The sequence below is a fragment of the Larimichthys crocea genome, chromosome XIII (assembly GCF_000972845.2).
Source record: "Larimichthys crocea isolate SSNF chromosome XIII, L_crocea_2.0, whole genome shotgun sequence".
Classification (NCBI taxonomy): domain Eukaryota; kingdom Metazoa; phylum Chordata; class Actinopteri; family Sciaenidae; genus Larimichthys; species Larimichthys crocea.
The window spans coordinates 22724314-22738322 of NC_040023.1; the positions used below are offsets into that span (position 1 = coordinate 22724314).

General features: G+C 38.4%; 1 protein-coding gene across 5 annotated transcripts in view; it reads right to left on the bottom strand.

Moving 5' to 3' along the window:
* Nucleotides 1-14009, bottom strand: part of LOC109138772 (CUB and sushi domain-containing protein 3) — a 205529-nt gene that overhangs the window by 114470 nt on the left and 77050 nt on the right. For all 5 annotated transcript variants that reach the window (XM_027287060.1, XM_027287059.1, XM_027287058.1 and 2 more), the window contains 8 exons: nt 13224-13412; nt 10954-11070; nt 8205-8420; nt 6548-6736; nt 5313-5482; nt 3975-4131; nt 1818-2009; nt 317-443 (listed from right to left, as the gene is read on the bottom strand). In XM_027287060.1, the coding sequence (XP_027142861.1) occupies nt 317-443; nt 1818-2009; nt 3975-4131; nt 5313-5482; nt 6548-6736; nt 8205-8420; nt 10954-11070; nt 13224-13412 (1357 nt within the window). The remainder of the gene's footprint in view (nt 1-316; nt 444-1817; nt 2010-3974; nt 4132-5312; nt 5483-6547; nt 6737-8204; nt 8421-10953; nt 11071-13223; nt 13413-14009) is intronic.

Below are 14009 nucleotides of genomic sequence, written 5' to 3' on the forward strand. Positions count from 1 at the left end.
TTCTAAATTATAATATTATATAACAATACACTATAACAATAGTTATACAAAGACAACAGCAAACTTTTTCTTAATTTATACTGGCTATATAGTATATGCATAAATATGCATGTATTATGTTACCATGTCATTAGTTAGACCGACTCAGGCACTTCTGATGTACTTTGAGAGTGTCTCTAATTCAGAATAAGACATCAGAGGCTCCTGAACACTTTCTTTGTTCCTGACCTCACCACTGACCTTTGACTTCAGCAATTTCTCCACAACGACCTTTGACTTCAGCAATTTCTCCACAACAATTAGCAACTTGAGTTACCTGACAATGTTGCCAGAGTTGACCTCAATTGTCCAGGTGCACCTTAGGTTGTTGTCATAGGGGAAGGGATACCCAGGAGAGAGGATGCGCCCTGTAGACTCACCCTTGAAACTGCCACCACACTCCGCTGCATGGACACACAAATGAACATGAAATATATGAAAACCCCAAATCCCAAAAATATAAACTCACACAAAAGTAAATGAAGTCACATCAACTCACAAGCAAACACTCATACAGTATGTTGAAACAAACACAGAAAGAAATGCTCACTGAAGCTCAGAGTCTACAATGAGGACTAATGGGCAACAGTTTAACTTCTGCTGAAAATTAACAGTTTTCTTTTTCTAACAGGTAATGGGATTGCAACAAGGACTTCCTGCCTGGGCAGAGATACTCACAGATGCAAAACTTGTTTTGTCTCTAAGTATGCCTCCTAATGATGCCATTAATTAACTTTAAAAAGACTGTGTCCAGAGAATATATAGGCTGGGCCTTGCACTGCAGGGAAGACACTGCTACAAATGTTAATGACTGAAGGAATATCTTATCATCCAATCTATGTTGCTTCTCCCCTGGTTATCATCTTTCTATCTCTATTACAGAACAACCAGCACTTAATTAATAGGAAAATTGCATTAGATTGCCACAGTGGTAGGCTATAATCAGTATCATAACACTGAGCAAATGTAAAAGTCCTTGACAGAAGCCAGGATGTGGCCCTGGAGAAATGGCTGGAAATCCCATTTCAAAGATACAAAGCTCACTATCAATACTGACCATTCAGTGATCCAGCACTGTAAAAACAGTTAATCAATAGACTGATTTTTTTTTTCTGTGTGATTGTACTGAGCATGCCACAATGCCACAACCAAAGTCCTTTTACCGAAAAGGGAACAAATTCATGTTTCATTGAAAAAGGCAGTGGGATAAGCTGACATTTAAAGTACAATTCTGCACACGTCCGGAAATTTGTAAATCATTTTTTACCCTAATCCATCACTGCTAGACATCAAGAAACAGACACTGCCTCACAACACCTTCCAGACTCTAGCAGCATGTAGGTAATAGCTTTATCATTTTCTGTGTCTCTCTGCCTCAGCATGTTCTGAATATGAAAGCACAGCCAAGACTGCACATCATGTCCACGACTTAATCTGATATGAATACGCTGATAATTATGCATTTACTTCAGGAAAACGATGGAAACAAAAAGGGTTATGAATGAAAGAGTCAAGAGCAACATGTTGAAAGCTCGATAGTAATAACGATTGCTTCACTATAGTGTTTTAATGACTCTATACAGCCAGTCCTGGGGCGCACAGAGATCAATGATTCATAATAAACACAACGCTCTTTATATTCTCTTACAAAATGACAAGCAGCCTATTTTCTTTCAACACATGTCAATTAAGTTGAAATCATCTCTGGATATATCCCCAGGATTAACACCTAGCTGACAAGACAAAGACAGCTTTCAGACATAGGAAGAAAGAATTACCTATACATGACGGCAGGTGGTTGTCCCATGCTCTTCTTTCCCCAGTCATGCACTTGAGTATCCCACTGCCGTGCAGGGTGTAACCTTGGTCACAGCCGAACGTGATGGCACTTCCCGCAAAGTGACCCTGGTCACTGACTTTGAAGCCAAACTGCGGCACACCTGGATCATCACAGTGGGACAGCTCAAAGCCTGGTTGAGTAAGATTGAGAGACAGAGAAGGGGAGAAGAGACAAGAGAAGAACATGAGTTAAAGAGCAGCATAGCATAAAGACCATGAACACAAAACTGCTTGTCAGCATTTAAAACCACTGGAGAGCAGTCATTCCGCAAACCAGCGCCATTTTCCTATTTGTCTGCATTGTAACGAAGTATTGATTGAGCATTGGGAATTAATTTCCAGTTGAGCAGAGATGAGCACTGGATTTACAGTCCCAATATATGACTTGGCAGTAAAAGACTCCTTTTGGACAGGGGGAACAATTAGATGTTCACAATTAAATGTTCAATTGAGTGTGGATATTTACCACGACTGAGGAAGAGCCCATCCACTCGTAACACTTTCAGGTAATAGAGAAGAAATAAAATAAACAAGTCACAAACAAAATGTTGCAATAACTCTTTAGCTCACCTTGTCTGAACTTGACTATGGCTTATATATGTTCCTCTCTTTCAGGTACTAAATATAAGTGTTCTGTTATGCAGCAACTGTGGCCGCACATAAACCCAGCAGTGCTGATTTATGTTCTCTTCTCGAGGTCCATGCCCATGCCAGATGTTATGGTAGTATTACAAGTGTCATGCCCAGTATAAATCTTGAGCAGTTACCGCTCACATTTAGAAAATTACCCCAGCACTTTTGGTAGAAGAGTCATGAAAACATGATCAGCTTTCATGTTCAGACAAGACGTAAGGTGCCCATATCCCACCTCCACTTTGCCCTTGTGCTGTTCATATGTCAGTCAATCCTCTCCAGGATGAAAGGGGCTATTCATTTTGATTGAAAAGACCAAGTAAAGGCTGCACTTTGAGATGGGTAAAGTGTGTTAGCTTACATTCTTCTATTTACCTGGTGCACATCCCTGGAAAAATCAGAAATGAAATGAAATGACGTGATACTTAATTACGGGTAATTCTGTAACTGAAAAGGCAGCATGTAATTAAACCATCAGTTCTTCTGAACTAATTGTAGTTGCATTTAGATGCTGATGGTAATTTATTTAGCTGCTGTAAATGAGTAAACATTCCTGACTGACTGACAAAACTATGGCCAACACTAAACTGCACTCTATTGCTGTACTATATTGCTTACAATTAACTATTGTTTAATTTGGACTATAGTATAACTGTTTGTACCTGACACATTTGGTGTAATTATCACATACTATTGCCAGTGTGGGCCAAGTAATTGCAAATTAGCTAAGAACTTTCTTTGCTTTCATACAATTCAAGCTAAACAAATCTTGGCTTGTTGCCATTCTCACTAACTATGTTGAATTCTACCTCAGAAAACCTACCGACAAAAAGATTTCAGAGCGCTCAATTGCAAGTGTAACACAAAAACACTTTAAATTGGACTGCAGAATGCATTGTCACCAAAACATTCTCACATCACACTAATAAATTAGAAACAGTTAGCAACAGTACACAGTCAGCAAGCCAATTAGGGGGAGAAACAAAACCCATCTATTACTTGCCCACTTAGAACATTGACCCAAACTTTCAATACACACACACATACATACTGTGTAGAGCACACACCAACGCTAATGTACACACAAACACACTGATTTCAAATAACCCCAACTATAATTCACCTGTTTTAACAAGGCACTATTAGGCAGGTATGGATGCTAATTGCAGGAGTTGAGAGCAAAAGAAAAGAGAAAATGGATTCATCTTAAGACGGAGAAACACAGGGAAACAGGGGAGGTGAGAAAAAAACTAATTTTCCTGCAGGAAAGGCACAGAAACACCATGCTGTGTTTAATGGATATCCTGACAGTGAACGACACAGTGCAGCAGGGTGAGGGTCAATTAAAATTTTCTTTTTGAATTCTGTTACTTGAAATAGCTGGCTCTTAAAGTGAGGCTAAATTCACTCATTTGGAAAAGCTTTAGGGACCCCTCCCCCCAGGGAAATAAAATGTGACTTACTGTGGTATATGAGCTGGAACCCTGCTGCTGTCGCCTCCTGGTCAGAGTAGAACTCGAGCCACAGATAGTTGGAAGTGCTGGTAAGGGACAGACCTTGCATCAACGTGCCTGTGTACGTGCCAAGGAGTGGGGCAGCACCATCCTTTCCATCATACACCTGATCAGAAACAGAGAACATAATGAGTTTTGCTCCTTATAGAGGATTCAATACTCACAATAAAGTAGAATAATATTAAGAATTAAATATTAATACTGACAAAAGAGAGCCACAATTAAAAAGAGGCTATTAGTACTGTATATCCTCTGTTTTATACGGCACCTCTATTGCAAAACCAATGTCTTAAATTGGATGTGAAAATGGGATTGTAGTGGCCATAATTCTTTCTATTGATTTGCTATTGTGATGATGTGATGGTGATGGGATTCATGACGTCAAACAAAAAAAAGACGATTTAACACCAATTATCGACTGGATTTTGAATGTTCTTCAATACTGGGGTACTAAAATCCAGTTTAGAAGCAGTTACTTTTACCCAAGCAAGAAAGGTACATTGTTTTTTTGTGTTTTGTGGATGTTTGCCAAATATAATTTATTTTTCTTTTTATAATTACAGATATCTTTAATTCCACCTAATAGAAATTATTTGTTGAAAAAGAAACCTTTTAAATTTACATGTATGAATTTCTCGTAGTATACTGTGCCAAATGTTTCCTGACTGGCAGATGTAAACGAACAAAAAATTAAATACAAGAATCTGAGCTCTTCCTTCGAAATACTACTGCGGCCCTTCTCTGGTTTGTTTTTCTTATCCTTTCCTTCAAGTGGATTTAGCTCTTTAAGCATGACTTTCCACATTTCAGATGTTCACAAAATGACTAACTACAAGAGTTTACGGTCTACACAAACACATTTAGTAGGCTACAGTGTTCTGTTAATTGGAGCATTAGATGAGACATCTGCATCCCAAAAAGAGTGCTTTCCAGCTGTGAAGTGGGGACTACATAACTGTTTGCATCACATCTGTGTCGCTTTCCAAAAGTGTTAAAATGCCCTTGAGAAAAGTAATGTATCCCATCCTTCCCAAAGGGATGATGCTGCTGCCGCTGTTTGACCTTTGCTCTAGCTTCCAGGGGAAAACAATTGTGCATTCTGCCTGGTGCTTCCCAGTTTCCCATGTTGTACATAATAAATAGCACTAGGACCTGTCTCATATGCTTAAACGTTAATTAAAAATGACACAAATTTATGTGACATTGTCTTTAACCAAGGATCTGTGTTTATTTGTTGGTAATTTAATTTCTGTCAACAATCAGAAGAGGGCTGCACTGTGTCTTTACCTTGAGGATGTCACCTTGTGCAAGTTGAAAGGTGCTGGCAGTGATGTTGATACCTTTGCCTGTTTGGACCTGAATGCTGTACACACATTCGTGGCTATTGTCATAGTTCATTGGATAGTTTGGTGACAAAAGAACTCCCTCGTTGTTGGAGACTGTCGATCCACATTCCGCTGCACACACAGACGAGAGACAGGATTAGATACAGAATCAAATTTGGAATAAATATATTAAAATGAATAGACATTGTATTGGTGGTTTATTAGCATGTTATCAAAGAGATAAAGGGATAATTAAAATTACTTTTTTGGATGATCATGATTACTAATTCATCCACATGTCCATCCTTTTTATGACTTTAGTATCATAATAGTTATTATGAACTGGTGCTGACACATTGTGAAACGTTAAGTAGACTATTAAAAGCTCAGTGTAAAAACATTACAAGCCTCATTTTTAAGATTTACCCCATTGGCTTTTTTGCACCATGCCAAGACAAAACAGCAGAGAATTACTTTCCAAAATAAATTGTTCTGAATAAACAAGTAAAGAGCAAATTATAAACTCTGAACTCTGAGGGACCTGGATACATGCTATGCATGGTTTATGTATATTGCGCAACACATGACATAGCTTTTAATTTATTTGTTTTCCTTGAAAAGGGAGCACGCAATTGATTACTTTAAGACTCATTACTAATTAAAAGAAGTCACTCTAAGCCTTAGATAAATATTTTTGCTGTCTTTTTCCAAGCACTATTCTCATGTAAAATTCATGTCATCATAGTAATGGCACAGACACAGGGCCAAACTGGTGAGCCAGAGGCAGGGTTATGCACTCCGCCACAGGGTGTGATGGGACTAAATGACACAATGCCTCCGCTATGAAACAAGTCAGCTGTGTAATGTAACTGAGCTTCTCTGAGAGGAAAAAGGGGTATTGTCCCTGAACCTGTATCCCTTGACCTGCCCTCGGAGGACCCTTGATAAAGTGAGTGAAAAAGAGATCTCCCAGGATAGTTTTAACCTAGCAGCTCAAATCAGTATCAATCACTGGACTGAGCTTTTATTTGTAATCCACTTAAGTAAATCCAATTCCACTGAGCCCTAAAATGTCTAATAAAAAGTTTATATCTGTGCCAAGCACATTCGAAACCTGACTAACAGGATAAATTCTGCAACACATATACACATACACAAACAGGAAAGAAAACGGAATAAAAGCAGCTGACCACGTACCCACACACCTTGGCAGAGGGGCACTCCACATGCGGCGGCCACCTCCCAAGCACACAATCTCCCTTGCCCCCTGTAGACGGTAGCCTGTGTTGCAGTAGAATGCCAGTGAGTCACCAATACCAAACCTGGAGCCTGTATGCCAGCCGAACTGAGGCGTTCCAGGGTCCTGACAGGGTTCAAGATCGTACTCTGAAAATTCAAAAAACTTAGTTAGCAACAAATAAAAATGCTTTCTTACCTACAAGTATATAATACTAAGACTCTATTGTAATGTTCTGCTGGTCATATTTGATACTGATAATAACCCCCATGGTAAACAGTCTGTTGTCCTTCAAAGAAATTCTGAATGCACCTTCAGCCAAAGAAATACTAATATAGCTTGCAGGGATTAACTGTCTTGCTCAAGTACACTTCATCAGATTTGGATACATGCCATACGCTTGAACCCTGCATGTCTGAACAAAGAATGGGCTCTCTAAAAACTAGGCCACCCTATGTGCAGGATTATTATACATGGGCTCTTAGTGGCCTTATCATCTAAGATGTAGACGTAACTCTGGCTGCATGAGAGGAATAAGGTCTTGCTCCCTGCAGCATTCCTCTGACAGTCTGTAGAACTACGTAGGCCCATTGATTTCAACATGGCAGAACATTACAGCAGCACCATACTGTAGCATATAGCCTGACAGTATTGGCAATGCTTTATCAAAAAGGTCATAAAAGGTTAAAAAATGAATTCTAATCATTGAGTCCTAGATGCTAATTACAGAGCATGCAAGGACACACTTTACACACACTTCACACACACACACACACACACACACACACACACACGCACACACACACAAACTAAATTTCATAAATATTCATGGCTGCATAAGTTATGCTTCACTTCAGCGAACAGCAGGCAAACATTTAGCCAGAATCCTTATGAAGCGGACCCTCTTTCTCTCCCTCTCTCTCTTTTTTTATACTTTACTTAATCTCTCTCCCTCGCTCTCTCTCTCTCTCTCCGCCCTCTCCATCAACCCTGCTCACTCAGCATCACCATCTGTCTCATCTCCTTTCTCTCTTGCCCTCCCTAAGCTTCCCATCTCCACCTCTCTATTTCTCCATTCCTTGGTCTACTTGGGGGGGCCTATTATTCCTGATACACACCCACCCACCTCCCCTTCCCCACTGTCTTCTTAGTCCTGAGGATACTGACCCACATGACATGCTTTGATGATCATTCCCATCACGGTCAGACACCCTCTACCTGCATGACCTCGTTGTCTCTTAATTATCCTCCTCTGATCAGCGCAGCCTGGGGCATGGTCTACAAAAGCCCGCACCCAATCTGACCGATAAATCACTCCTCACATGTTACTTTGCGCCCTTTAAAGAGGCTTAACACTTTTGATCTCATCATCGAACGAACTGTCTTTCTCTTTCTGTACGTCTGTCACAGTGTGCTGTTCTTTTGCTTTCTACCCCCTCTACTGAACAACTCCACCCACCACATTTTCAACATCCTCCACTCCTCTCTTCTGCCTCCTACATGCAATTCTTTTGCCTTCCTCTTTTAAAACCTTCCATACCCATCCTGTCAACACACCTACTAATGCTCCCCCCTTCCTGCCTACTTAAGACAGAACCCCCTCATATGCCTTCGTACCAGAGAAGGAGATGTTGAATCCCTGCAGCGATATGGAGAAGTCAGAAATGAAGCGTAGCTGTGCCTTGAAGTTCCCATACAGGCCGGCGTTCACTGGTGCAGGCCTCTCTGAGCCAGTGAGTCGAGCCAGTGGTTGGGCGAAGCTGCCGTTTTCCGTTATCAGAAGGTAGTCATGGTGATCCTCCAGGTGGAAGGAATGAAAAGTGAATTGGACACCTTGGAGGAGGGAAGTAAGAAACCCAGGTGTTAAAGATTTTCAAAAAAAATAAGAAGAATCACTATAGATAGATACAGATAGAAAAAGCTTTGAATAGAATATGTGATGTATAAATTTGATGTTTCACGTGAATACTGACTCATAAGAAATGGATTTAGTCTATATATTGTAGGACACAGACTGAATGGGACTATTTTACGATTTTTGGGTTTAGCTTGCTAAAAAATCCTTGTACAAAACAAATTTTCCATTCATTACATAATAAAAGCTTTAATCCACGCAATTTCAAAATGGAAAATGAACAATTTAAAATGAAAATTAAAAAAGTTTGACTTTGACAATTATCTTTCTTTAAAACTGTGTAATTAAAGACACATTTCCACCAGTCCATGAGTATTACAAAGAACATAATTACTATTCGGCTACAAAGCAATGACAACCTATAAAATGTGTTCAGGTTGGTCAAAAAGTTTATTCAAAATCTTCAACAAACTAATATTATTATTACCTATTGTTTAACTTTTATGTTGGTCTAGGTCTGAACATACCACTTCTATTTTCACACTGTAACTCAGACCCAATAACAACATCCTCATTCCATCCATGATGGCTAGTTGGCTGCCTTTCAGTACAATAAGCGCTGCCATTTTGATGCCATCTGTTGAATCTGTTCGAATATGACTCTATAATGCCCTCCACAATGTTTGGCTCACATGATAAAGAAAGTCCCATATGGCAATAAAACAGATAACAAAATGAAATGATTGATTGTGCTCTGTAAAACTGTAATTATATTACAGAGAGTAAAGGCAAACGATCAATTAATCAAAAGCCATCCCTGTGAGGGGACATCCCAATATTTTAATATAGAGGATATGTGATGCTGGTAATTACTGGGTGGAATAGTTACATAGAGCTACTATCCGTAAAGATGAATTTATCTTGCAGTCAGTGGCTGCAGGATAATAAATAAACAAGGTAAATCAGTGCCATGGTAAAAATTAATAATCTCACATACAAAGAGGTTCATATATTTCTCCATGAAGTATTACCTGTGTGTGAAGACATGCAGATGAAAATCTAAAGATATCAAAATAATGGAAAACCACCTAAATTCAATTTTATTTTTTACAGTATATTATGTATGACATAAACTACAGTAGAATGAATATAGTTTAGTTTTGGTGCAGTTATTGTCAGATAAGGAACGTAAGAGTAACCCTATATGTTTCAAACCTTTTCCATTTTTGGAATGATGGAAACCAGTATGCTGGCTTATTTTAAACCCAGTTCTACATAAGGGTTGATGTCGAAGTCCAAAACCTAAAAATAATTGCCCCACACAAAATGAACAGGCATTTTGCCATAATATGTCATACTTCTTGAATGTGAAAGTGAGAAAAGAAAAGGATATTACTCCTGATAGGAGAATGTGTGTGGGGTTATTGTAATCATTATTATAAAACAAATAATGCATACTGTATGTATATGCCTGTATACAATAATTAACTGTCTTGGCAATATTTCACGACATGAAAAAAAACTGATAAAGAATTAAACACAAAGTGTACACAAGCAGAAATATAAATATGCTTATAGTTTTTATGGTATTCACAACTCAGAGTAAGTCTGTGAGGATGAACCCAACAAAGGTAGGACATGGAAGTGCTAGTGTTTGACAATAGGATCAAATATTAATGTACAAAGAGGGCAGTATGGGATTTCACTGGGCCTTTTGGAAGATGATAAGAAAGGCTATGGTAAAATAAAAGGATAACACATCTAAGTACTAGAGCACAGAAATAAGCTCAGTGTACTTTTCAAATCAATAAGAATGTCTTGAAGAATTAGCAACTGATCACACAACTGATAATAGAAAGAAACTAATTAAAGGATGAGATACCAGAATTATCTTACCAGTTGAACCACTGAAACGTTAAAGCTGTTGATTGAGGTAGGTAAAAACTGCTAAAATGCAATATTCCCACAAGAATATATTAAGCCATCAAACTGAGGAATGTAGAAATCCTACCTCGAATAAGTGGAAGACCTGCAGATAACAAAGACCTACAAATTTAAGTGAATTCTCTTCTAAAACACGCTTTTAAAAAAAGGAATCACAGAGTTCATTTTTGAGCACCTCACAGAGTTATATTATTCTGGCCTGTTGCCATTGATGAAAAAAAGTGCATTTAAATGAGCTGTACTCAAGTAAAATATACTTTTAGCACGTCTCACTTTATAATAAATCCCTGTAATGTTCATCTGCAATCTGTGGACAGGGTATCTTTTTAATTTATAGTTTTATAATTTGGTCAGTGTTAGGACTATTGAGTGTCACTGTGGAAAGGTCACATAATAAACATGCTGTTACTGCCCGTAAGTTCAATAATATTAATACAATTTTTTATTTTTTTTTTAAATGACCATATCTGTAGTTTAAGACTTCCTTCCAGTTTTGTAAAATAAATGTATGTATTGTGTGTGTACTTGATGTTGAATAATTATGTTTAACTAGAGGGGTTTTCCTACCTTTTCCATGGCTGACTTCTACAGTCCACGTACAGTTTAGAGAATTGGGATACAGCTCCGGGTAACCAGGTGATAAAATAATCCCTCCAGGTCCCCTGATATCCCCACCACATGATGCTGAATAGAAAGAGGAGATAATGAATGATAAGTGTTGCTGGAAAAAAAAAAGAAAATTGCAAATGAACCAATAAATCCTTCACCTGAAGACAGAGGAGCAATTTAAATGAATAATGCATTTGAGTCATATCACATCCTGTCCTGCTATTTTTATGACTACCTGTAATTCTGCCAACACAATATAAATACATTTTTTCTGATTTTCTCTCTCCAAAACTGTCCTACTGCCAGGACAATAAATTATTCATTAATTCAGCTATCCATCCATATTTTCCCCTCTTCTATGTTATCTTCGACAGAAAGACATTGTCAGAAAACATGATAATCCATTAAATTTACTTACAATTCACAACAACTGACAGAGACCTATTCAGAGGATTAGAGCATGTGGCTTTTATTTTCTGATTGTGACTTCAAAATTATTTTGATTTTTTTCCAAATAGAAATCCCGGTGCTGCGCACAACCACTTTGCAGTTCGGTTAGGAGGATAATCCAGCTGTATCCCGCCATGTAGAGTCATCACAGTTGAGGAGATAGGGAGCAACACTTACTGTCACCTCAATAATATGACTCTCATACATGTTGACAATTATTAACAAATACTATACTGATGCAAAGCTCCTTATCTCATCAACGGGTGTTAATGAGATAGAGCTCCACTTTCATTGGCTGCAGAGGACTTGGAGGTTAATGTTAGATCCATATGAAGGTTAACTGGTTTAATTGGACATTGTTCAGTTTCCCCATGTTGTTTCAACTAAAAAGGTCATTTCACATAAAGGGCACTGCTTTTTAAACATAGCATTTAAGAAGTTTGACCACCTTTGTTTTATTGTTTTCCGTTTTTTTCTTTTTTTCTTCTGTCTTTAAGTCAATGTGCGCTGTCTCTGGTTTCAATACTCTCAGAGTGATGCTACAGCTAAATGCCTAGATGCCTTCCTCAAAAGTGAAAAAGTGAAAGTGGTTGTTGACAAATATTAGAAGTAGAACTCTTGTGCATGCACATATTTTCAAAGTAATGAAAGTCAGACGATGTTTTGGTGGATCATTGAGATGCCTGAGGCTCCGCAGCTGCACGCACCCAGCCTCCCTCATCCTCTCTACTACCACCCTTGGGCCCTCCAGTGAGCACAACACATCAAGGCCCGAATCCTTACCCACCAACAAAATTATATCAAATATTTTATTAATGAGCCAAAATTACATAAAGTCATTAAAAGTGGATGAGTACGCTTGGCAAACGATCTACTTTAGAGGCTCCATAGGCAGAGAGCCAATGCATTTGGCACCGTTTTGGCACACACCTAAGCAAGAAAATGCTCCAAGACATAAAATGAATTACCAGGACACCATTGGGCTAAAACTGTATAACACAGCACGGTATCATATACACAGTATGGAGCTCCCCGCCAACCCTTGAATGTGTTTTGTTAGTTATATTTCAACTGAGTGATCGGTGACTAAGAGACTTCATTTATGGTTTGTGAGCTGCAACAATAATATCCACAATTGTCCTTCAGTGTGCTTGTAAACAGCACAAAGAGCAAAACTGTACAAACACAGCAGAGAGAACATGCTGATTAAATTTGAACATGACCTGTCTTGCATATAACATGATTCATAACACCCATTTTATAATTTGTTAACGCAAATTATTTGTTGTATAAAAAGCATTTTGACAAGTGTCTGTTAGGTTAGCTAGACCTGCTGTGGGCTATTCATATTCATTCATAATTGTGATGTTACCTCTTGCCAATAAGGTGACTAAAAGACTAAAGGCCACACTATACAACACTGTACGTACAAATAGGCTGCTTATGTATACTTTGTCAAAATAGTGATGACGTCCTCCTGAGCTGAATGTATAAAACAGTACCCCAAGTCATAACCCGACAATTATTACAGCATTTCGACAACTTTAACATTCATGTTAGAATGCTTCAAGGCCAGGAAGGCTGGTCCTTGCATTTCATGCTCAATGTGTTCATAAGGACCCTATCGTGTCACCTGGTGTCCTCCAGTATGATAAAATAAAAACTAGCATAAAACCAATCACAAATTTGATTAGCAGGCCTTTAAAAGTAGATTGACTGAAGAAAATTGTGGTGTCATGAATTTTATGGATGAGACCGACACCTGTTCTTATACATACCATCACAAGTGGGCAGCGGGTGGCTCCAGAAGTGGTTCTTCTCACAAACCAGTGGTTCCTCATGGCTCAGCCTGTATCCTGGGTCGCACTGGAAGGACACCGTGGAGCCGATGGACAGGTCATGGCTTAAACGTACGCCATTCACTGGGATACCAGGGTCCATACAGGAGTATGTGTCCAATGTGACCACTAGAAATATAAACAAACAAACAGTTAATTCCTGAATGTTTTGAGATTGAATTCAACTATCGTTCATTAAGATTTTTTCAATCAAGTCCTTTTTGTTTACAAACTGCACATAGTGTCTAGTTTTTGTGCTAATCTATGGGCTTGTTGTCTGTTGAGACGTGTGATGATAATTACCAAGTCACACATCTTCATTGTGTCATATGTCATGTGGGCTATGTTTTAAGTACAGCAATATTGTGTAAGTGACTGCATGTTTTTCCAGTCTGTCACACAAGATGTCAAATTCTGTTCAACTATTTATACAGCAGAGGAGGTCTGCTCTTGCTTATGCAAATAAAATAAGACTGTTGGGCTACAGAGGTATATTGAAGTCATGCAGCATTCATGAAACCTGAAATGGCAATTCTATTTTTGCAATCAGTAAAGTTTCAAGGCCACATTTATACAAAGAAAGAGCTGACAGAAACTTGAATGTTATTACAATCATCACAATGAAGGTAGGTCTTAGGTTGCATACATAATAGAGAAAGAGGTTTACTTTGACTTCTATTTTGACTTTTAACTTTAGAATTGAATGCTTGTGCATACTTAAATTAG